Genomic DNA, 23,729 nt, shown 5'->3' on the forward strand with positions numbered 1-23,729 from the left:
ACTATGTCTGAATAATGGAGATCAGCCTTGACCGAGGCAAGGAAACGACAGTAGAATACAGGCATTTTCTACAGCAGAAAGATCAGAACAAAAGGCTGGAAACAGATCATAACACACATACGAGAACAGCATGAGGTCTAGGGATGGCAGGTGGGGGAAGCGGAGGACTGCAAAGAGCTGTGCCTAGGAAAGGAGACACTCAAACATGTACTCTTCATTAATCCAAGCAAAGCTTTGCTCCTATTACTGCCATCCTTGTCTCTCCCCCTCACGTGTGTTCAACAATCCCATTGTGCCAAGGCTCCATTTAGACTGTAAACTTATCGAGGGGACTGCCTTTATTTTGTGTACAAAGGCCCTGATCCTGACTGGGGCCTCTGTGCACGAGTGGAATAAATGCTACTGCAGCTAACTGGTAATGCTAGAGTACAGAAGACCTCCACAGAGACCGTATGTTCTTGGCTTTTGTGGTGAAAAGTAAAACAGATGGGATAGATAAACGAATACCCACCCAGCCCGAAATTACTGCATGTTGGCCTTTACTGTAGTCCTCAGTGCACATCTGTGATGTGTCTAGACATTAAAGGCCAGTCCTGGTTTGCTGTGAGTAACCAGGATCTGCAGGAGATTGGTGAGCAGGTTCCAACCCACCTGCTCACTTTACATTTTCGAGGCTATATCTGCAAGGAAGAGGACTTTAAAAACAAAAGGGGCTGAGATTCTTCTCTACGCTGGACCCCAAAGGGCTTTGCAATTCAGCAAAGGCCACGTCTACATACACACCTACTCTAGGCAGGGAACTCCTGCATAGTTCACTTGTGACGTCACAGTGTTTTCTTCACCTGGAAATCCCTCAGTACTCGAGCTCACCTGTAATAACTGCCTCACTTTTGCTTTCCCTTTCCAAACACTTAGCTGCTCTTTGCTGGGTGACAGCAGAGCTGGGTTTTTCTGCCCTAGACTAAAGCAAAATGAGGTTTCATGTAATTTTTCTTAACCAGAAAGAGCCTTTTGGTATAAAAGCAAGAGCAATGGAGAAGAAAAACCACATTCAGAGCCAAGAGAGAGGCAAAGCAGCCCGGAGACACAAGAGGCAACTAAAGCAACGTCCCAGCAAATACACGGCAAGGTAAGGGTGACTCGCCTGCAGCCTCTCCTTACGACACAATTTCTCTTTATTGAGGGCTTCTGTTGTGCTCTATGGTAGACAGCAAGGAATGAATGTTGTACAAGCAAAGGGCGTTACACCTGTAATGTATTATTAATGGCTGAATATTTAAACAAAAACCGCTCTGATTCATGAATAGTTTCCTGGAGAAAATGGGAGTTCAAGTTGCTATGATTTCTAGCATGCTTTCGTTTTGTGTCTGGAGAATTGTTGGGTACTCGTGAAAAGTGTTTGCCTACCGCCAAAACTTTGACAAATGACATTTCATACAAAAATGTGCATGGATTAAAAATAGTTCAGTCATCAAATTATGGAGCAGAAACAATGTCATGAATTTAGGGGATTTAGGAGCCCAGCAACAAAATATACAATGACTATCAAATTGCAAATAGACAGTCAGTAGCCTGAAAAGTATTGATCAGAACTATTTGGCAAGTGGCAGATATATATTTGCATAAAATTAGGATTAGTTCACACTTTGCTGTACTAAAAGAAGTAGGATCAATTTGTAACAAATGCTATAGGATGACGTATCCTGCTCCACTGACTAGCTACTTCATTGTTTGACTACACAGTGTACAAGTATTTACAACAGCTGACGTCTGAAGGGTGGTCTGAAAAGAACTGATAATTCTGATGAATCTCAATATGCTGTTTTCTTCTTTTTCTGAAAACTGTCACGTCTGTCAGCTGTTTAATTTAACAGCCAATCAAATGAACTGGTTGGCTTGAGGAAGACATGAGAAATGGTAACAATTCTTTTACTTCCCAGTCCCCTATAGGAAGCCACAGAACTCAGCTGGGCATTTCACTGATTCTGATGTGTCCCCAGCTGCCTCCTGCAGTAGCTTTAACAATGTTTTAAGAAACAGTAAAAAGAAAATTTAGAGCTAGGTTTGTCTCCAGTGCAGGCCTAGTTTATGAGACACCATCCAACCCGCTGGCTGGTAAGCCAGGCAACCTGGCATGTCAGTCCTGTATCTCTCCCGTTCTGTCTCCGTTAGGGAAAATGGTGAACGTAGGCTACAAAGTTCTCTTTGCTCTGGCCATCTGGACGATGACTACAGAGGCCTTTCCCAAAGGCGCTGAGAGGACAAAATGCCACCTCACAAAATACAAGTCCCTGCCACCTCGGGAACTGGAGGCCTTCAAGAAAGCCAAGGACAAATTTGTAAGTGTGAAGAACACACCCTGGGCAATAACAGCACGGTGAGCCCTGGGCTGTAATCTGAAGAGCAGCCCTCTCTGCGTGTCCCTTTGGACTCAGGGAAGAAGCTCAAAACCAATTATCAAGAAGGATTTGGTTTTACATTTCTCCCAGCTCTAGCACCCTGCTGGCAAGCTCCAGGGCTCTAGCACAGCGTCTGCTGAACCCAGGTCCTCTCCTCACTGGAGTAGGACGACAAAGCACAGTTTAAAGTTCGTCATAAGTATCTCTGTCATATCCCTTGAGGATACCAGCCCGAGAGATACAAGGGAGACATCTGATACCAGCATCTCTTCTCCCTGCATCACCACTGGGATTGCATGGATAGAACTGAGGGAAGAACTAGTACAGGTTTGTTCCTGCTCCTACATACATATGGGTCTCTGTTCTTTCCTTCTGCCTCCAGGAGGACATGATGCTGTTGTCAGACCGAAAATGCAGCACCAGGATTTTCCACCGGAACTGGGAAGTCCAAGAGCTGTCGGTACGAAAAATCTCAGTCAAGGGGTACAAGAAGGTCACATGCTAGCAGATGCTTCTCTCCTCACATGTGCCCCCTCTGAATCTGATCTCACTTAGCCCTATGCTAATCTGACACGTGGCACTCTGACCACTGACTTGGAAGTCACTGATTGAGTCAGGAGCATGTCCGATCTGACTGTGGCTCTTTCTCAGTGTAAATAAGGGTCACCCCTCACCTTCAGTTCAGGTGTCTTCTCACTGGCTATAAACTGGTGTCAAGAAAGGCATGTGGAGATGAAGCTGTTTGCAGTCCAGAGTGATTTCAATATTTCATTTACTGACAAATAAATAAAGCCCTGAGTGGCTTCGGAAAATCTCCTGTTTCAACCTAGTCTAACCACCCCTACGCATGAGAATTTCTAGTCCTGTATCTGCACAGCTGTGTATATTTCTCCCACAGACACTGTCTTACCTACGAGTTTCTCTCCCCAGGAGCACGAAAGAGTCATCCTGGTAGAGAAGGAGCTGGACTTTACCATTAACGTGCTGGAGAACATTGAGGACACCAGTCTGTCCAAGCTGCTCTCAAGGCCTCTAGAAATCCTGACACAAATCAGAGGGGACCTGAGGGGCTGCGTGAGTATTCAGTGACAGATTTCTCTTTCAGTGCCAGATGTGAATCTCTTCAAGGAGAACCCTTAGGAGTTTCCCAAATGGGTTGCTTTACCTTGTACCCACAAATACTCGCATGTGGCCCTTGCTTTGGGCCCATCCTTACATAGGACATTGAAAGCGGGGGTAGTTGATATGATATGCACAAGGGTAGCCGCCTAGACTATGTCAGGGCAACAACTGCTCTGCGCCTGGAGAGAAAGGGCTTTGGTCCACTGTCGGCTGAAATCTCTGGGCACCAACCAGTCTGTATCAATTTTGTTTTCAGACCAGAGAAACTCATTCTCATCGACACTCCAGGAGGCTGAACAATTGGCTCCAAAATTTCCATGAGAGCAAAGAGACGGTGAGTAGTCAGTCGAGAAAATGAGGAAAGGGAACTTCCATACAAATTAGAGAAGGAACAAGCCTACTAGGTTCCCATCCCAGAGGCCAGGGCAGATTTCTACAATCTATTCTCTGGTGCCTTGTCCAGCCTGTTTCAATAATCCCAGAACTGTAGTTGTGCACAAATGTAGCAGATCTCAATAAAAAAAACCCTGTTGTGTCTGCTGCTACAGTGACTATCTCTTTCGAGCACCGCCTGTAAGAAGATTATACCACCAGGGATATTGACCTTCTGCAATAAATCAGGCTTTTTAGGAAATGCGGGAGGAGGGGTGAAGCAGGGAGATTTCTATCCTTATTATCTCTTCGTTTTTAAGAATGGTGGCTTTAATTTAGCCGCATTCACACTTCCTGTTGTAAATAGTCTCTCATTTCCCAGGAAACACCTGGCTGCCTGGAAGCATCTGTGATCCTCAATCTTTTCCGACTGCTGAACGAAGACTTGAGATGCGCAGCCTACAGGGAGCTCTGTGTGTAGCCATCTGGTCTCTGCAGTGCCCGTGTCCACATCTACTTAGAGACCGGAGAGTCCCTAGCCTGAGAGCACTGCATACATATTGGGAGAAGACATGTGTCAACCAGGAACATTCATCTTCTCCCTCTGGCTTCTGATCATAGGTCCCCAAGCAAACTGATTCCATCCTTTTATACCAAAGAATTACACAACAGTTGGCCTCCAGATAGCTCCAACTTCCAGCTGGTGCAGCACTCTAGACTCCTTACAGAAGATTAATTATAGGACCATTTTTCATCACAGTTGGAATTTAGGACTTCAATAGGATTTGGCCTCTGGGGATATTATTTATTGAATGTAATTGTATTGTCACTATATGAATGCATTTTAGCCAAGGGGACAGATCCAAAAATATTGGAAACATTTCATAAGCTTTAATTTAAAACAACAAAACAACGCACTCCAGTTCTAGGATTTACACACTAGTCACAGCTTCAGATCTCTTAGAAACAACCTCAGGAAATGCATTCTTACTGTAAATATCCTCGGCTAAGAAGGGTAATTGATTTGTATAACTTCCAGACTTGAACCAAAGTGTTCTTTATTATGGATCAGCTATTTATTATTTATGTATTTATCTATTACTAAGATTATGCCTTTTTATTTATAATTGTGAACCAATAAAATTGTTTTCCCAGGCCTTGGCATTCCTGTCTTTCAATTAAAAGCATTTTGTTAACAGAAAATTGGGTGCACTGTAGTAATAATACCCAGCTCCTGCAGAGTGCTGTGCAGCAGTAGATCCCACAGTGCTTTACAAAGGAAGTCCTTCTCATTATTCCTGATTTTACAGATGGGGAACTAAGGCACAGAGAGGCAAAGTGACTTGTTCAGATCACTCAGCAGGCCAGTGGCAGAGCCAAGGATGTTGAGAGCCAGTCTTACACTCTAGCCTCTAGCCAACAGTGCCTCCCTCTTGCATTGCAAAGCTGCTTGCTTTTGGATCACCCTCACTGCATTTCCAAACGGGCAACTAAAGGCCAAAGAGAGCTGTGAATCTTGTCTTTCTCCTTCCTTTTGGCATTACCATTAGAGCTAGACAAATGTTCCCTGGGGAGTCCTGACCACATAGCTGGTACAGGAGAACATGACTTGTTGTCAGGAGTAAACTAAAAACAGAAACAGAAGGAAAACAGCAAGAAAGGTTGCAGACAGAAGGAACACAGCAAGAAAGGTTGCAGGATCTCATCAACATGCCACTCTTCAATGCCCCAGAGAACATCCGCTTTGACAAACCTTCACAATGGACAGGCTGGAAACAATATTTTGCAAGATTTCACATTGCTACCAAGGTCCATAAAGAAACTGGAGATATGCAGGTATCTTCTTTCATGTATGCTGTGGAGACACAGGCAGAGCATATCTCTAAATCCTTTTCATTTTTACTGAAGACAGTCACAAACATGACTATGCAAGCGTTCTAGCTAGCTTTGATACATTCTTTATACATCAAAGATAAGTGGTTTATGAAAACTAGAGAATTCAAGAGCCATGGGAAAATGTTGACTGTTTCATAAGAGTTCTGCATACTCTGGCTGAAAACAATGATTATGGGAATGCAAAACATGAAAATAGACAGGCTAGTTATTGCAGTAACCGATTAAAAACCTTTCGCAGCAGCTACCATTGAAAGATTGAATTTGAGCCACAGCTATTCAAGTAACAAAGCCATCAGAGCTGGTGAGACAGGGAAACCAAGAGCAACTCTCAGAACTTCAAAAGCAAAACCTAGCTTAGAAGCTGTTAACAGATGCAGCATGAATATTAAAAGTTATTCCCAAAGAGCTTCCTGACAGATTCAGCCTACGTCAACAAGGGACAGGGACAGATTCTGCCTACGTCAACAAGGTGTGGAAAAAGTCATAGTCCAAGAGATGATGCATGTCCAACCAGAGATACACGGTGTACTAAATGCACAAAATATAGACATTTTGCACCTGTTTGCTGCACCAAAGCAGTCAGGGAGCTGACTCATATTACAGACAATTAAGAGCCATTCTTTCTGGGATCTATCACTTGTGATGATATAGAGCCTGCTTGGACAGTGAAAGTGAATATTTATGGCAAGACTGTTGACTTTAAAATTAACTCAGGAACTGACATTGCAATCATCTCAGAGGGGACCTACGAGCACCTTCAACCCCTCACGGAGTTAAAGTCACCAGACACAGCTCTCAACTAGCCCTGGAGGTATTCAGAACTGGATGGGCCAGTTCGCCACAGAAATAACTTACAAAGACCAAAGCTATGCATTCACAGTCCATGTGATCAAAGGATCAAAGACCAGTAACCTCCTCAGCCACAGCATGGCAGCCATGTGGGCCTAGTGAAGAAAAGTAGAAGAACTCAATGAAGGATTTGATAACCCAAGTCAGTAGTGAAGGAAATCTGGGGGAAGTGAGTGCACCCATGATTCTCTATGCTGGTGGAGGGGTTCAGGGGTAGGAAGACTCAGCTGGGTCAGGGACTGCCCTGCCAGGGGCACAGAGAAAATTCCCTTGCAGCAGAACCAGCCAGGTGGCAGGAAGTGCTTAGAAGCTCTGCAGTGAGCCCAGGGAAGAGGCTTAGAGAGAGCAGAGCTGAGACACTGGGAGCCTGGCAAGAGGCTGAGTCAAAGGCCCACGACAGGGCCAGGTAGGAAGCGGTCCAGGGAGGTCACAAGGAGTCTGCGCAGTCAGGCCTTGGCTGCCTATCCAGGGATAGCAGAACCCAGGGCGAGGGAAGGCCTGTGCCCCCCTAGCAGCCCTCTCAGGAAGGTGGAATGGACGAGTCTGGCGTCGGATCGAAGGCCCAAAGTAAGGGTGACAGGGAAGTGTGTGTTTGACCTTTGGTTTATTCCAGAAGGGGTGGGGCTCTATGTTACCCGGGCAGAGACCATGTCACAGGAAGCAGCAGACCATGGCACCACCAGAGCTGCTATCAGTGGGGGCCCAAAGGAGAGATGAGCTTGCTGTGCTATGCCTAATGAGTAGGGGGGGTGCACTGGCCAGGAAGTAGTGTTGCCAACCCTCCAGGATTTTCCTGGAGTCTCCAGGAATTAAAGATTAATCTTTAATTAACCCCATGATGTCATCTGATGGATCCTCTGGGAATATGTCCAGTCAAAGTTGGCAACCCTACCAGCAAGTCACTCTCTTACACAGGCCTGGTTCCATGAAGCAGCCAGGAGAGCCCATGCCCACCGGCCCAGCTGAAACTGACAGCAGCAAAAAGCTAACAAGATGGCCGAGCTGGTTCTAGTCACAGCAGCATAAATTCTAGTATTAGTTGAATCAGCTCAGCCTGGCCCTCAGAACTGGGACAGCTGGTCACCTACCTGAGCAGCAGAGACGGCTGGAGAGTTAGTAAAACAACAAAAAGTCAAAGGCAGAAAAGGAGGAAAGATCACTAACTCTTCCACCAGCCCCATGTTCACACAGAGTCTTGGATTCAGAGTTCATATGCCATCAAAGTGTAGGTCGCATCAGGGTTGAGCTCAGGCCCACCTCATTGTTAACCTCCGTTCCAGTTATCAGATCTGATGGCCTCCTAGATTTCTCTTTGATCCATTTCATCTACAGCCCCAACTAGATGCAGCCAGAAACGGTCAGAGATGTGACTGGTATGAAAGAACAACAGAAGAGGCTGTAAGGCGGAAGAGAGAAGAATTCTGCAGAGTCTTTGTCAACCAGCTTCTCTACCGAACAGGCCCATGCACTCACAGCTCAGCTGCAACGATTCCTTACGAGGTCTGGACGAAGGAAAGGGTGCGAGTTCCCTCACCACAGTGGTTTGAACGGTTACAAGCAAAGATACATGTGCTAGTTCCTAACTACAGCCACTCCTCATGCTGAATGCCAGAGTATCCTTGCCCTAGGGGTGAGTCAGGCCGAGGCCTCGGCCTGCCCTTGGTAAGCCATCCCTTTTTGGAGGGAAATTAATATTGGCTTCTAGGTCCCAGTCCCACTGGCCACAGTTCAGGCTTGTTGCTGGTGCTTTCACTGGGAGTCTCTGTGAGGGGTTGTCTTCCTATTGGCCACCTGTCGGAGCCTCTGTTGCAAGCTACCTGCTTACAAACCCCTCTTGACACACGGTCCTTATTTATGTCGGTGCCTCTGAGAGCACACAGCCCCTCCCCAGCGGCAAAAAGGAGTCCTTCTCTAGACCAGTGCCCTGGGTCTGGAGTACCTTGGAAAGCTGCTACCTCCGTGCCTCCCCCCTCCAGTCTCTGCTGTTCCCCCCAGGCTGTATCGCACTATTTCTGCAACTCCCGCTCACCTCCTGCCAGCCCCAGCCTGCTCCCCTGCCACACTCCCATTCAGCCTGGCCCAGCGCTCAGACAGCCTGTGGCTGGCTCTTCCCCCCTGGACCATCGCCAAAAGTGCTTCCCAGGTTTTCCTTCCCCCAGCCCTTGCTTCCCAGGTAAATCACAAACGTGGATCCTTAACCTGGATGTTATCAAGACTGCGAGGGAAGGCTCCCTTCTGGGAACAGTCCCTCTCTGCCCATTGTGAGAGTACTGAGACCACTGTCCTTTCGCCCTTCGCTCATCAGTGATGACTCGCAGAGTCACTCCTGAGGGCGGGGGAAAAAATGAATGAAAGGGCTGCTCGGTGGATCATTACGGTAACACAGCAAATCCGGAAACTGGGCAATGCTAAGATTAGAAACAGAACTCGCCTACTCTAGGCAGGGAAATCTTGCATCGTTTGGTCATGATGTCATGCCGAGTTTCCCTCCCCTGGGAATCCCTGGTAGTGGCACACGCAGCTCAGGAGGGCAGAGGGTTATGAGCTAGATGCACCTGCCGTACTTTCACTTTCCGGTTTCCATTGATTCCAGCCGCATTAGAGCGTGGGTTTTTCTCCTTCGACAAAAGGAAAACAAGATTTCATTTTATTTTTTCCTAAAGAGTATAAAAGCAAGAGCAATGGAAAAGAGAGGCTACATTCACAGACCAGAGGGAGGCCAAGTAACCCTGAGGAAGAAGAAGAGACTAAAGCCATTTCCCAGCAAACATGCTCCAAGGTACGTGCCACGAGGTCTGGGGCGTCTGTCTAGCACATGGGCTTACTAGACTGATCTGCTGTGATCTACTCTAAAGAGTAAGGATCAAACATTATCCGTCCCTCTAAGTCTCTTACCAGTTTATTTTTTATTATTAGTGCTGGGGGCCGTAAATTAAGGGGCCTGATCTGAAAACATTTGTGAATAGAAGAGTTGAGTTTGCTCAGCTGTGATCTTTGGGGTCAAGCCACCAATGTATATATTTGATTGTAGCCCTCATCTTCCTGCACCCCTTTTTTCCCCGCCTTGTCAGACTGTCAAAAATACAGTTTATAATCCTTGTAACCTGGAAATGGAGTGATGTGTGTATTTCCCCTTTCTGATTCAATTAGAAAAAATGATGGCTTGCAAATTGCTCCTTGTCCTGACCCTATGGACAATGTCTACGGAGGCCTTTCCCAAAGGGGCTCAGAGGAAGACGTGCCACCTCTCAAAATACAAGTCCCTGCCACCCTGGGAACTGGAGACCTTCAAGAATGTCAAGGACAGATTTGTAAGTGCAAAGAAGACACATAAGTAGGGCAATAATGGCAATGTGGGTGCTAGGCTGTAGTTTCAACCGCAGCCTTCTCGGCATATTACTGTGGGCAGATGAAATATGCTTCGGTAAGTTTGGGGTGTAGGGTTGCAGACGAAATAGAGAGAAGTCTCTCTGTCTGGATCTTCTTTGTTGGTGATCCCCCACCCAGTCTTAGTTAAGAAAGGGCAAAGCTCAGAATGTTCAGCTCCGGCAAGAGTCAGAGAGAGGCAGAGTCATGGACAGGGCAGGAAGGTGGGAACTGATCTAAAGCAGAATCACAGATTAGACAATAGCAAAGGGAGAATGGCATTCTTACTATTAGAAAGGAGCTAGGAGAGAAAGAAGGGGCAACCTGTCTAAGTGGGTGTTCCTGATTCGAGTCAGTCTAAGGAGGTTAGGGCCTGGCCAGCTCGGATTTCTTACAGAGTCAACCGTTCTTAATCTTAAATCCCAGAAAGTTTTAACAGGGGTTCAAACTCTGTCCTGAGTTACAATCAAACCTAGAGAATGAGACCCAGTTTTTAACTATAGGCGATCTTTCCCTTCCAAAGAAAACTGAGTCTAGTCCTTTAAACAGACAATCTGAGGAACCCAAATTCATCTCATGCCATCAAGCAGCATTAGAGAGATCAAGTCATTTATTTTTCAGTCGTGCAAACATTCCACGTTAACCAATGCTGAAGCGGAGGAAGTGCACCACTCAGATGAGTGGTCAAGAGTTAAAGGATGCCGCTTCTCAGTTAAACTCCTGCACAAATGCAGTTCACAACCTGAAACCAGCAAAGCAATATGACAAGCGCGTGTTGTTGACTTCTGTGCCATATTTGGCACCTTCTCAGGAAGAGCCAGGACTCTAGTACAGCAGCATTCTTAGGGGATCGAGGTGTTGAGTCAAATTGTGCCAGGATTTTGTACCTTTGCATGGCTGAATGGGGTTATATGATGTAACCGAGGGCTGAATTTGGCACTTTCTCCCCTGCTTTGCTTCCTTTACACATTTCCCTGTGTTCTTATTTTGTGCCTCCAGGAGGACATCATGCTTTTGTCAGACCGAAAATGCAACACCAATATTTTCCACCGGAACTGGGAAGTCAAAGAGCTGTCGGTAAGAAAGACTTCTGCCAAGAGAGACAAAGTTACAAAACAGCACTTGCTTCTTTCCAAGGTTGCAATATTGTCTCTTTCTAAGCTGGATGCTGATTTCACGTGATCCTTTTGTAGAGTAACATGGAGAAGGAATTTATTCCCAGATGACACAGGCGTCATCTGAGGTTGGAATCCGGCCTTTTCTCTGTATCTATATATTGTATACCCTTAGGGCTGGGAAGTCAGATATTGAGATTGAGATTGATCTGAAGCACAAAATGTTGTTGGATTCCAAGGAAGGAAGGTGTAAGCAACAGAGTCCAAAGGGTCATGACTAGCAGGCTCTGTGTACTGAGTGGATTCACACCTCCCTTGCGTCATAGGTCGTTTCCCATTGGCCACGGCTTTGGAAAGTCTCCTTAAGCAGGCCACTCCTACCTGCTGCTAACACAGACATTCCTTATCACCCTGTCTGCAACTCCCCTGGACACACTGTTTTACCAGCACATTCTCTCCCTAGGTGCACGACAGAGTGATCCTGGTAGAGACGGAGCTGCACCTCGTTATTGACGTGCTGGAGAACTTTGGGGATCCCAGTCTGTCTGAGCAGCTCGTGAAGCCATTAGAAATCCTGAGGCACATCAGAGAGGACTTGAAGAGCTGGGTGAGTATTGGATTGCAAATGTCTCGTGCCACAGTGGGTCTGGGAATTGTGTATTGAACTCCGAACAGCACTAATTCCTTAAGTGGATCCAGAATCTACTAATCCTTGTGCCAGTAATCGTGGACTTTGGTTTGCACATAACATAGTTGCTGTATGCCTTGCTCAGATACATCATCTAATTAGCTAATTAACTTGATTAACTAGTTAGGGACAGATGATGCTTGGCTGCTCTGCTACTGTGCAAGCAGCTATGTCCCCACTGTCGGCTTCTGGGCTGTAGTTTGGTTCCACTGCAGACACTGTGATCTCTTTCGCACAGCTACTGTTGTTTCCATGTGCCCCCCAGAACATCGCAGTGGAGGTGGGGAGGAACTGGGAGGAGGCAGACCCATGGATGGCTGCATACACTGAGGGAGTATGCTGCACTCCTGCTCAGCTCCAGGGCATATTCAGTTTCTACTAGGTGGAGTTCCTCCCAGAGCTCCTCTGGGGAGCACAAGGCATACCTCCCCCTACACAGGGCCATTCCCACAGGCCTCAGTAAAGCCCTGAGTTAATGCTTCAAACACTTCTGAAGTTGAACAATGTAATACAAATGCTTGGTATTATTAATAGAACATGGAAGGTTAAAATGGAATCCACACGTCTGAAGAACTAGATAAACTCAATCAAACCAAGATCTGCCTTGGGCTTGTACCGAGAGGAAGGAGGCTCAGCCACTGTTCCTGAAATCTCGACTTGTGCCAGTCAGCTTCATGGATTGATTTTCTTTTCAGGCTAGACATCAGCCTCACGGCCATCAACGCTCCCAGACACTGACTAAATGGCTCCTAAAATTCCATGCCGCCAAGAAAATGGTGAGTACATTTGGCAAACACACAAGACGAACTTCCATCACATGTTAGTGGGAACAAATCCATACAGGATCATCAGCTCCATTCCGTTCCCATGGGGCCAGTGCAGGATGGTGTCCTGTATATTGTCCAGGACCTTCAGCAGTCTAGGTGTCCTGAGACTGAATTAGTTCAGAAAAAAGCTGGTAAATCTCTCACATCAGGAAGGGTTGTTACATCTGTTGTCAGACAGTAACAGACCAGGCATCCAGAAAACACCCTTTACTTTGTGGCCTAGTTTGGGTCCTCCCATAGGATGCAAATAGCAGAATAAACATGTGGCATCTGATCCTCCATTGCTCTGTACCTTGTACCTTGTGGAATCATTTATATTTGTGCAAAATGCTGCTGACTCTGAAATCCCCCCTCCCTCACACTGCTGGCAGAGCTTTACACCAACTTGCTATTCGCTTTAAAGAGGTGGAGATGCTGGGCTGGGCAATGGGAAAAGAGGCCCAGAGATCATTCATTCGTACAGATCTGCCAAAGCCCAGGCCTTCTTAGGAATCGGATCGAGACAAAGATAATACCCGTCAAGTTGACTGTTACCCCAGATCATTGTGCCTTTTGCTTCATTCAGACTCACTGCTTAATGTAATAGACTACAGCACACATTGTTATATATTTAGAATTACAGAACATTAGAGCACCGTGTAAATGAGTATTTACTTAGGTTCGAGTGTTTGTAAGGTCTTGTCTACGCAGGGACATCCAGGAAAACTAATCCGAATTAACTAAAGATGTGAGTTTGAAAGGGATTAGTTAAACTGCATTAAATCCCTGTATGGATGCTGTTATTCAGAGTTAAAGCGATCTCTGGAAGTGAAGTAACCCAATTAAGACCACTTTAATTTTGAATGAGGGTGTTCACACAGGGATCTAATGCCATTAACTAACCCACTTCAAATTCACACAGTTTGTTCAGATTAGCTTTCCTGGATGTCCCTGTGTAGACACTGCTCTGTTCACTCTTTTTCTGCATGCTCTGTGCTCCCTATCTATATACACCCCCTTCCATCAGGCCTTTGTGCAGTAGCTTTCCCTCGCCCAGTGTGAGCCAGCCATTCTCTGTTACAATGTGTTCACTCCCTCTCTCCTGTCCCAGGAAACTCCGGGGTGCCTGGAAGCATCTGTGATCTTCAATCTCTTCCGACTTCTGAACGAAGACTTGAAGTGCGCAGCCTACATGGAGTTCTGCACCTAAACGCAAAGTCTTTACACTGTCTCACCTCATGCGTCTAATCAGACACTGGAGAGCCCAGCGAATGGGAACCCTGAATCCTTCCTACAGGATACTGTATTTTAACGAGGCACGATGCTCTTTCTGACTTGGCATCTTACCACGGATACCCATCACCCGTGATCTCTGAACAAAAGATTCTGATACAGCTGATCTTCAGGAAGAGATCTCTCCGACTCCAATTGCCAGTACCTGATTGGTTGTAGGCCAATTCCTTAAGTGCAGCTAAAGTGTAAGGCCTGTTCCCACAGAAATCAATGGGAGATTGGCCATTGATTTCAGTGGGATTAAAATTTGGCCCTAGAGGATAGTATTATTTATTGTATTGGTTGATTGCTACGCAAAAATATTTGCCAATAGTATGTTGTGTTGCTGTTATTTATTTTAATTTAAAGGTCTAGTTTTTCCCACCGTTTGTTTGATTTACGGACTAGTGACTATTTCATTATTGTCTTAGAAAGATGCTGGAAAATGCAATAATGTTGATGCATGGAAGGTGTTGCTGTATTAGACAGATTCCGAGAATCTATTTTTGTTTTACTGGCTGACATAATGTTAAGCCATCTGATGCGATCCTTATTTCAACAAATCTGATTTGTATTTAAGTTATTTATTGTATCTATCATTTTTATGTGCATATTTATCAAATGGGCTATTTTTGTAATATTTAATGTAAAAATGGAAGATGTAAAATTAAAACTGAAATGATATAAATTGATGATTGACCCTCTACTTGCTGACTGCATTATGTTCTGATCTCATCACCTCCAAAAAACAGAAAATAGCAAAAGTCATTAAAGGCAGGGAAGTACTTCCCGATGAGGAGAAATTGATTAGCTGGATGGTGAGAGGGGACATAACAGAGATACTTAAAATAATGAAAAGTCTAAAGTTATAGGTATCTTCCTACGATAGCAAATCCCGGGGAACTCTTGGTGGCAGGACTGACTATTATGGGGCCTTTAAATTGGGCAAAAAGCACGGACTATAATTACTATCCTATACTTATCACAATATATGTGACACACTCTTCTAGAGTAAAATGCTGCTGTTTTAACTGGAGCCTGATTGTAACATGTATTGCTTTTTGCTTCCTTTTTATTTGTACGCATTGATATCCATGTGAAGACACAGGTCTGGGCAAACTATTCAACTGCTCTTGCAGAGTACATCGTGGCTGCAATTTGCCCTGTTTTTGTCTGAGGGGGATAGATACTGGGGATTGGCACTCGGGAAACCTGGATTCTATTCCCAGCTCTGCCACTGACCTGCTGGAGTGGTGGATGATGTTGGGCAAGTCACGTCTCTGCTCTGTACCATCTGTAAAATGGGAATACTGATACCGAATTCCTTGGTAAAGTGCTTTGAGACCTTCCCGTAAAAACACTCTATAAGAGCTGGGTATTTTTCATATTATTATATGCACTATATAAAAAGCCTGATTCTCCGCTGCCCCAGTGCTGTTACCGCTCGTGACTTTTTCACAGGTTGCAGGATTTTAGCCAGGGCTGGAGTCTGTCTGGTGATGATGTGAGAATCTCCAACCCTCTTGGGAATTGCAGCCTGGCTTCTGATTGGCTGTCTTTCCCACTGTCTCCGGTCGTGGGGAAGAGCAGGCAATCAAGGCTGCTGCAGGAAGCAGTCAGAGGTCTCTGCCCCTTAGGTGCCAACACCATTGTCACAGGATCACTCCCTCCTCCACTCCCTGCAACACCCATCCCTGGGAGAGGGCCGGGGAAGGGACACAGCAGCTTCAGGAGGAGCTGCGGTGAAGGAAGGAGGAGCAGAAATGATGGGGACACAGGGGGACAAGCAGAGTTGATGTGGAGAGAGGATTGAGTTGGGGAGAGGGTGCCGAATGATTTGCTGGGTACAGGATGGGCAGTGGAGGGGCACAATCACCTTACAGAATAAATATGGAAGTGTTAGCAACACTATCTCACAAACGTACTGGGGGGACAGGGGAATCCAAAAGACCAACCCAAAAAACTACAGGAGAATCTTTATTAATAAAATCTCATGATTGTTGGTCTAATTGCATGAGATTTAGATTTTGACATGATTTGTGGATCTTTGGGGATGGGCAATATTGCAACCTTGCACTTGGATTTGTCATTTACACTACTGCAAAATGGTACCAAATCAACAGTGATCACTTTTTATACCTATTCTGCATCACTTTGCATATGTGCAAATGACTATATTTATAAATGGTTCAGGAAAGCAAAGAATCAAGCTGGGACTCTTTAAATGTTGGTGAAGTATCATCATCTTCCCCACTAGGGTGAAGTTCTGGAATTAAAAGCAAAAAGTATTTTGGCTCTGAAGGACATATTCCCAATTTGATTTAAAGTGACACTATTGCCAATCCCAAGAATTCAAAAATCATGAGTCAGGTTGCCACCAAATCACAAGATTGCCTTTAAAGTCATGAGATTGTTTTTAAAATAATACATTATGGGTTCTTTTGTAATTGCCTGCTGGTTATTGAGACTTTGGGGAGTCACATTTATAAGCCTTTTCCCCCAATCATGAGGCCTAGAAATGTACTTTTATATTTTAAATCAAAGCTAAGGGTCACACAGAATCACTTGACTCCAGGAGCTGGGGTTTTAAGAATAACACCAAATATGACAAAATTCAGAAAAGACTGCAAGACATCCTGCTTTTTTCCCAGGATAGTCCCATGTTTCACGGGTGATTCGTACCAGCATCTCCCAGGCCGGGAGGAGTAAGACCCAGTTGGCAACAGCAACCCAGGAGACAAAGGAGGTAGGTGCAGAGAATGGCCTTGCCATGGGGCTGGATGAGGAGGGAAGGGAGAGGCCCTGGTCCCCTGGCTGGGGCGAGCTATTTGCTGAACATAAACAGCCTACAGGCCAGCAGGGAACAGATTGGGAGACTTCACGTAAGGAATTGGTTGATGCACTTTTCCTTAGGGGTGATAAATGGCAACCTGGTGAAGGATCTGTGAGAGTTGGCGGAGGGGGTAATCACAGTGGCAGGCTGTGTGAGGCCCTGGGGGCAGTATGGGGGTTGAAGAAAGGAAGTGGGGCCCTGGGGGGAAGGGAGTTGGAAATGAGAGTGTCACAGAGGCAGGGGGTGTGGGGCCCTGGGGGCAGCGTGGGGGTGGAGCCGGGGGGGGGTCACAGAGGCAGTGGTATGGGGCCCCGGGGGCAGTGGGGGTGGAGCCGGGGGGGGGGGTCACAGAGGCAGGTTCTGGAGCCTGGAAGGGAATGTGGAGCTTGAAAATGGTGGCCATCTTGGCTCATGAGAAGCTAAGTTGAGGGGGATGGGAGAGGGACTCAGGATGTTAAAGGGAGCAGGGAAGAGGGGTGAAGTCTGGCTCTGGGGTAGGGAAGGGAGCTGGGCTGTAAGGCAGGGGACTCCTGAGTGCAGTGGAGGAAGCTGCTGCATCAAGTGCTGAGGATTTGGGAGAGGAATGCCCCCACACCCACTGCCCGAAACATGCATATCCTGCTGCTGGGATGAAGCCACATCAGCCTAGATGGGCTGAGAGTGTGGTCCTTGGAGCTGACTGGGCCTGCCCAAAGTGGCTCTGGCCCCAGCACAACCCACCAGCTCCTTGTTGCAATTCAGCTCGATCCTCTGGGGGCAGGGTGCCCCCCCCCACATTGGCCACATGTGCATTGTACTCACAGGGGCATGGCTTACATCCCTTCTGCTATAAGAATTTATGCTGAGCCATATCCAATACCGTGCATTCTAGGCCTAGTACTACTATGCATATGGTAAAGGGACCACGATTCGGAGAATTATGGAACTGGGTCATTGGTAGGTAACTCACAAGCCTGCCCCCTCTGTCTCCTGGTTGGAGGAAATCAAAAGCATCTGAACACATTCCTTTGGTCTTTGGAGTGAAAACCCCATCCAGAGTCTTTAGCAGCCAATGTTTACAAATGTGATTTTTTTTTCTCTTGACTATTACAGCTGAGTGATTAGTTCACAGCCAGGGAATTTTGCCTCTATTTCTGTTCGCAAAATTCCTGCAAACCAATAACAAACACACTTGAGAACGTTGTGAATGGAAAACATTCAACATCATTTTGTTTACCCTATGGCTTGTTAGTCAACAAAACATTACGTTTGAGCCATGCGACCTAAAACTGAGTGGCTTCTTAATAATAATACCTAACTGTTCTATAGTGTTTTTCATCAGTAAAGCTTAACATGCTTTACAAAGGACAGCACTATCATTATCCACTTTTTACAGATGGGGAAACTGAGGCACAGAGCAGTGAAGTGACTTGCCCAAGGTCACCCAGCAGGCCATAAGTCATATGATATGATATAGCGTCTGTCCCTGAGTAGATGAGCATAATTTATGAATCCTAGAATATCAGGGTTGGAAGGGACCTCAGGAGGTCATCTAGTCCAACCCCCTGTTCAAAGCAGGACCAATCCCCAATTTTTGCCCCAGATCCCTAAATGGCCCCCTCAAGGATTGAATTCACAACCCTGGGTTTAGTAGGCCAATGCTGAAACCACTGAGCTATCCCTCCCACATCATCAACCAGCTATCATCTGCAAACACTCTCAGAAAGTAAATTTAATGTTCACTCATTACAAATACCTGCAAGTGTGCCTGCTTAGCATTTGCTTTCTCTGATCATTTATGCTATTAATTCTCAATTACACCAGTGTTTGTGGAAAGCAAACACAACAGGAGTGTGAACACAGCCAGTGTAAACGCATTTGCACAATGGCTGTTTTGATTGGCATTTTAAAAATTGATTTCTGTTCTAACAGTGGGTGTCCTTCCATTGACTTTAATGAGAGCTAGACTGGACCTCACATGCTCAGAACTGAAAGATAAAGTGTGAAAAAACAACTCTCAGACTGTTGGACAGACTGACTCAGGAGTACAACTGAGAGCTAAATGTGTATAATTTAGGTGATGGAGACATAGCTCTAGAGAGTGTTGAAGGGTATTGTTTTGTATTGTACAACTCCGCAAAACTAGGAGCAGAAGGACAAAATTAAGAAAAGGAGAGTCAGATCTAGACAGTGGGATCTATAATACTAGGATGTAATCTGAAAGGGAAGCAGTGGAAGTCTCACACTTTGAAATACTTAGAAGTGGACCGGCCGAAGCACAGCTGATATTTAATATTTGATGAAGAGAAGCAAGCTGAAGGTCTCAATGAAGGGGTGGTTGTGGTCAGAGCAATGGGTACGGAACGTGATCTCCGTGCATGGACTCCACCTCCCCAGCCAAGTGTGGTGAGAAGCAGCAATGGTCCAGGGACAGGTGAGTGCAAATATTGACTCTTTATTGGTTTTAACTGTATATTGGGATGTGTCTTGTTGCTGTGAGCCCATATTCACCTCCACTTTAGTAGAATGAGTTATTTTAAATGATAAAGCAATTAGTAGTGTCCAGCCATTTTAAATTGGTTGACTGACCATTTCTAACCCTCTACTGTAAACTTAGAGTAGAAATCACAATGAATATTATTGCTGCAGATCATTCGAAAGTCAGCGCAACTCTTCCATTGCTGACACCCATTGTGCATAAATGGTTGGTTCAGATAATATATCCCAACAATGCTTTCCAAGGACAGAATCCTTTGCAGCAATTCTGCAGAAAGGTTTCAGGCTCAGAAGTCATATAAATTGTCAGCAATCCCTCTTTGGACAGAGCTGTGGAAGATCAGCACAGAACCCAGAGTTTGCACAGTCATCCAGCTTTACCCAGTCGTTAGGAGCATGGCAAAGCTGGGGATTTGGCCAGCACAGTACCTTTGAGCAATCATCTGCGTATTCAGATGTATATACAGATACACCTGCGTATATGGGCATGACCAAGCTACACCTTTTGTGGTTTCTTTCCCACCAGCCAGGTCTCCCGTTGCTGGGAACCAAAGACTCAGTCTTAAACTATCTGCTAAATGTGGAATTCTTCTGAATATACCTAACTTCGGTGAGAGTAAACAGATAGAGACTCCAATTTACAATTCCATTGCCAGGTTTGGGGTATAACTTAGCCCACCTCCGCAGGTGCAGAGAGTCCTCTTGGATCGGAATGGTTCTTATTCAGCTGGGCCCGGGCGTGGGGTTGGTGGTCACACAGAAAGGTTGGAGGCCCAGCAGAGCAGGGGAATGGCTGGGGGATCCACTAGTACCGCCTTTCCCGACATAGAGGGGCCTGGAAGGTGTATACATTAAGATGGTCCTTCAATAGCATGTGACAGGGTTAAAAGGAGCATCAGCAGGTTGCATTTGTCTGAAGAGGGGCTCAGCTCTCAAGAGTCTGGAAGACGCTGGACTATGGCTGCTAGGGCCGGGCACAGGGGCTCTGCTGGCTGGGTGGCTGGTTGCAGTGGCAGGAGTCGGAGCAGCAATGATGCCGTTCCACAGCCGCGGGTCAGCGGGGAAGGGATTCCCTCCCTCTCTACCTCGCCGACTTCCCCAGAGCGCGCCTGTTTGCTCCAAGGCCTTGCCCATTGCCATAAGCTAAACTGCACGAGGCCTGCTTTAAACAAACTACACGTGTCTACGTAGCCTTCTGCACTGACTTCACCACTTGGGTTTAAAAATCACTGGCTAAACTAAGCCAGGACAACTTTTTCATGCAGACAAGGTGTGAATCAGTGAAATAGCGCCTCAGAGCCAAATTCTGCTCCCTTACACCCAGGCAGCCCTTCTGCAGTCAATGGCGTTGGATATCTGTGACCGGGAGCAGAATTTGAACTCAGGTCTAGATTTGGCCCAGAGTCTTTAGAGAAGCCTGACAAACCTGCTGGGCTCTGCTTAGTCTCTGAGCAGCCTGGGGCTCACGAAGACTTTAACTGCACCAGAACCGGCCAAAGATACTCTCCACTCCTACAGCTCAGTGAACTCACCCTGAGTCCGTGGAAGCAGCAGTATCGGAGAGTCCCATACTTCTTCTCTACTCTAATAACACAGAAACTGGGATGGATCGTGATCTCATTTACATTGGTAGAAGCAAAATCAGGATCTGTTCTACAATGTGTTAGATCATTGCAAACAATTAAGGGCTTTTACTGTTTTCCTCTGGAGGACGTTTCTTCTAATAATGACATCACTAAGTAACCTTGTCAGTAGCTCCTCCCACACACCCCCTCCAAAAAAACCCCCAAAGACCCATGAGCCCTGTTCCAAAGCCTCTTCTCTCCTAGCCATACTTCCTATACCAGGGGCCAAAACGAGTAGGAGAGAGACTCAGAGCCGCTACCGCATCTGCACCCCCTCCAAAGCTGTTAGGGAAATTCCAGGTTAGCAGTTATGACAGCTTTGCAGCAAGCTTTGTGCTGCCAAAGTAGGTAAAGCCGCTGAAATGGAACTGAGAATCCCAAATGCTCCAATTCTCCAAGGCAACTACAAAGAACCCAACATTTAATCTCACGATTTTTAAGACAATCGGGTGATTTTCCAAGGCTTGACTCATAATTTATAAACACCTGGGGTTGCAACACTATGAAAAGCGCTTCACTGTATCCCTTTTGAAGGGAAAGTGGGAATGTGTGAAAAGCACCACTCCAGAATCAGTTCCACTCATGGCATTGGCTAAGGCAGCGTTACCGCTGTTCAGATATCTTAGAGCCAAAAAACATGTGTGTCACCTACTATTAATGTACCCCTTCCTGTCAGCCATAGCAATTTCCATCCTAGTATAAGGGGACTGTTGCCCCCTTACTAACATTCAGTGGGGGTGTTTTAGTTGCGAGCTCCCAGTACTAAAAGGGGGAAGGGTCGATGGGGAATCAGGACCCTGAGACTGACAGCCCCCAGGAACAATGGGGAGAGGCCTATGCTCCAGGTCAGCCTGAATGACAGGGCGAGCAGGCTAATCAGGGAGTCAGAAGGCCAGGGAGGTCCCATCCTCCGTGTGAGCTGGAATTGCCTGGGTCAGACAGAGTGGGGCCGAGCTGAGGAGAAAGCAGGGGAAGTTAGGGGGAATCCTCTGTGTTTTAAATCTTTTTATCACCCTGTAAACTTACCTTCCATCCTGATTTTGCACGTGTGATTCTTTTACTTTTTCTTTATAAATAAAGTGCTTCTTTTAAGAACCTGAATGATTTCAGTTTCCTGAAGACAAAGGGTGTGGTCTGTGCTTCCATTGCTAAGGCAATTGGTTGGTATGCTAGTCTCAAGCTTCCCCAGGAAAGGGGGTGAAGGGAATTGGGGGGGTATTTTGGGGGGATAAGGATTCCAAGTGACCCTTCCCTGAATTTTTGTGTAAATCACTTGGTGGAGGCAGCAGTACTGTCCAAGGACAAGGAAAGGAATTTGTACCTGGGGGGAAGTTTTAACCTAAGCTGGTAAAATATAATCTTAGGAGGTTTTTCATGCAGGTCCCCACAGCTGTACCCCAGAGTTCAGAGTTGGGGGGGGAACCTTGACAGGCTCTCTCGCAAACATGCTTTCCAGACTTAGGTTCAGATCCTGTTCGCCTGACTCATGCAACTAGACTTTGATGTGACTTGCATAAGAGGAGCAGAATTTTCCCTTAATGGAAAGTATTAGCGTTCTATAGTGGCCTTAAAATGGAAGTGTTCTTCTCCCACCCCCACTCCTTTGCTCTACAGCTGCACGCGTCTGCTTTGTGTCACCTACTGGCTTGGGAACTGAACTAGAACGCAGGAGGTTTGGGTTAATTCCCAGCTCCACCAGTGGGTTGCTGGGTGACCTTAGCCACATCAATTCCCTCACCATGCCTCAGTTTCCCCATCTGTAACATAGAGATGATCCTGACCTCCTCTGTCTAGCGCTTTGAGATCCAAAGATGAAAGTGCTAGATAAGAGCTAGGTACTATTATTGCTAGTTGCTTCTAAAGCTATCATAGCCACAATAGGCAATTAACAATCCTGAATTATTAAACAACACCCCCAAAAAGTTCTTTAAAATGTCTTGTGAAATAATAGCTGCATACAAAGGGGTTGAAATGTCTTTTGAACATTTCACTTCTTGAATACCATTAATCCATTTCTCCTTCTTGAATAGGTTGCCTGCGTAGCTGGACTTCGGAAGCAATATGTTGATGTAACTCAACCGGTTTCATTTTTGCTTCATTAGCTCCTAACCTGATGGTAGCAAGGCATACGTCAGAGTCCTGTGTTGATACATGCAGTCGAATTGGATGCAGTGTATTGTTTGGTCTGCTAATAGTGTCCAATGCAGTTTACTTTCGTTGGTGTCAGAAAGCTGCTTTTCAAACATCAGGAAACATCTCTCTTTTGTCAGTTACCTCAAAGGGTGCCACTGGCAGAACCCAGTTATCTTTGAATTATTTGGGCTACGAATTGTTTCCATATAGTTGTGGATTTTCCTGTTACTCTGAATAAGAAGCCCTGATCTAATACATGGCAAGCAGCACAAATACACACAGGTTTCCTTTTATTCATTAGAAACTTTGTGTGCAAATCATGCACATCCTACAATGGCATAGGTAGCAACAGGAATTTAAACACCTGTGTTGACATAACTGATAACTACGCCTGCCAGTTACCTGGTTATGCTTAACACTTATTCTCTCAGACGAGAGAGAGAGAGAGAATAATGCATAAAAGATAAACAGGAATCAGGGCTAATAAAAGGAAGTTGACAGAGTATACAGAGACTTAGGCATGGTGGAGCTGGTTAGCTTTGGGTCTGCAGTGCTTTCATAGCCTGAATACCACTGAAGTCAATGGGTGTTTTGTCTAAGTAGTGGCAGACAGGGCCCTTTAAAGGTGAATCAAAGGGTTTTTCTACCTTCCAAAACCTGAGTGTAGTCATTCAAGAGTCTGTTTCCTAGAAAGGAGTGAGCTGCTTCCTGTGTTACTAGAGCTCTTTGATCTACTCAAATGCAAGCCCCTGATATCAAAGTCTTTTCACAACTAGTA

At 45.9% G+C, this 23,729-nt stretch overlaps 2 protein-coding genes across 2 annotated transcripts; both read left to right on the top strand.

The window, feature by feature from the left end:
• Positions 1 to 2,177: 2,177 nt before the first annotated feature.
• Positions 2,178 to 4,374, top strand: LOC140895596 (interferon lambda-3-like). Its single transcript, XM_073305665.1, has 5 exons — positions 2,178 to 2,339; positions 2,782 to 2,859; positions 3,330 to 3,473; positions 3,778 to 3,855; positions 4,276 to 4,374. The coding sequence occupies exons 1-5, from the start codon at positions 2,178 to 2,180 to the stop codon at positions 4,372 to 4,374; spliced, it is 561 nt and encodes a 186-aa protein (XP_073161766.1).
• A 5,422-nt stretch (positions 4,375 to 9,796) lies between these two features.
• Positions 9,797 to 14,507, top strand: LOC140895264 (interferon lambda-3-like). Its single transcript, XM_073304710.1, has 5 exons — positions 9,797 to 9,949; positions 11,004 to 11,081; positions 11,583 to 11,726; positions 12,503 to 12,583; positions 13,725 to 14,507. Exons 1-5 carry the CDS (start codon positions 9,797 to 9,799, stop codon positions 13,821 to 13,823), a joined length of 555 nt encoding a protein of 184 aa, XP_073160811.1. The 3' UTR covers positions 13,824 to 14,507.
• The last annotated feature ends 9,222 nt before the right edge of the window (positions 14,508 to 23,729 follow it).

This window comes from Lepidochelys kempii, chromosome 11 (genome assembly GCF_965140265.1).
Source record: "Lepidochelys kempii isolate rLepKem1 chromosome 11, rLepKem1.hap2, whole genome shotgun sequence".
NCBI lineage: Eukaryota > Metazoa > Chordata > Testudines > Cheloniidae > Lepidochelys > Lepidochelys kempii.

Excerpts from the sequence above, each read along its gene's own strand:
- LOC140895596 (XM_073305665.1), top strand. The coding sequence starts at position 2,178 with ATGGTGAACGTAGGCTACAAAGTTCTCTTTGCTCTGGCCATCTGGACG. Across the intron at positions 2,340-2,781 it reads AGAAAGCCAAGGACAAATTT|GAGGACATGATGCTGTTGTC; the intron begins GTAAGTGTGAAG and ends TTCTGCCTCCAG. Across the intron at positions 3,856-4,275 it reads TCCATGAGAGCAAAGAGACG|GAAACACCTGGCTGCCTGGA; the intron begins GTGAGTAGTCAG and ends CTCATTTCCCAG.
- LOC140895264 (XM_073304710.1), top strand. The coding sequence starts at position 9,797 with ATGGCTTGCAAATTGCTCCTTGTCCTGACCCTATGGACAATGTCTACG. Across the intron at positions 11,727-12,502 it reads GAGAGGACTTGAAGAGCTGG|GCTAGACATCAGCCTCACGG; the intron begins GTGAGTATTGGA and ends TTTTCTTTTCAG. Across the intron at positions 12,584-13,724 it reads TCCATGCCGCCAAGAAAATG|GAAACTCCGGGGTGCCTGGA; the intron begins GTGAGTACATTT and ends CTCCTGTCCCAG.